Source organism: Condylura cristata, unplaced genomic scaffold, assembly GCF_000260355.1.
Source record: "Condylura cristata isolate star-nosed mole 26May11 unplaced genomic scaffold, ConCri1.0 scaffold00011, whole genome shotgun sequence".
Classification (NCBI taxonomy): Eukaryota; Metazoa; Chordata; class Mammalia; order Eulipotyphla; family Talpidae; genus Condylura; species Condylura cristata.
Window position 1 is genome coordinate 17,792,839 of NW_004567112.1, and position 456 is coordinate 17,793,294.

The 456-nt window shown below is 69.3% G+C and overlaps 1 protein-coding gene across 1 annotated transcript in view; it reads right to left on the reverse strand.

Annotated features, from left to right (window-relative positions):
- The window catches only part of TLX1 (T-cell leukemia homeobox 1), a 5,499-nt gene extending 5,330 nt beyond the window's left edge, over window positions 1-169 (reverse strand). The window contains exon 1 of the mRNA XM_004681011.2: window positions 5-169. Coding sequence (XP_004681068.1) covers window positions 5-169 — 165 coding nt within the window. The remainder of the gene's footprint in view (window positions 1-4) is intronic.
- Between the last annotated feature and the right edge of the window lie 287 nt (window positions 170-456).

A 456-nucleotide genomic window follows, 5' to 3' on the forward strand; every position in this document is an offset into this window, starting at 1 on the left:
AAGCATAGGCGCCTCCAACCAAACAGCCAAGGCCGTATTCTCCGTCCTGCAGGCGCGAGGCTGGCCCCATGCAGCCGCCCTGGTCTGGGCTGTTGAGGATCTGGTCGATTCCGAAGCTGATGGGCTCCGCGTGGCCTGGGTGGAGATGGTGCGGACCCAGGTGCTCCATGCTGGCCCCGGCCCCGGCCCCGCGGGGGGGCCCGGGCGGCGGCGCGCTCTGTGCTTGGCTCGGCGGGCAGCGCGCAGGAGCGCGGAGGCGGCAGCGGCTCCCGGCTGCGCGGAGACTTGGAGGCGAAGTGCGCAGGAGGGCTAAAGTAGGGGGAGAAGAAGGGCGCCGTATTCTCCCCTTCTCCGGCTGCTCCTTCCCGTCTCCGGCTGCTCGCTCGCTCGCTGTTGACTCTGGGACATCAATCACCGAGCGAAAAAGCCCGGTGCTAGCGAGCCTTGGCGTTCCGG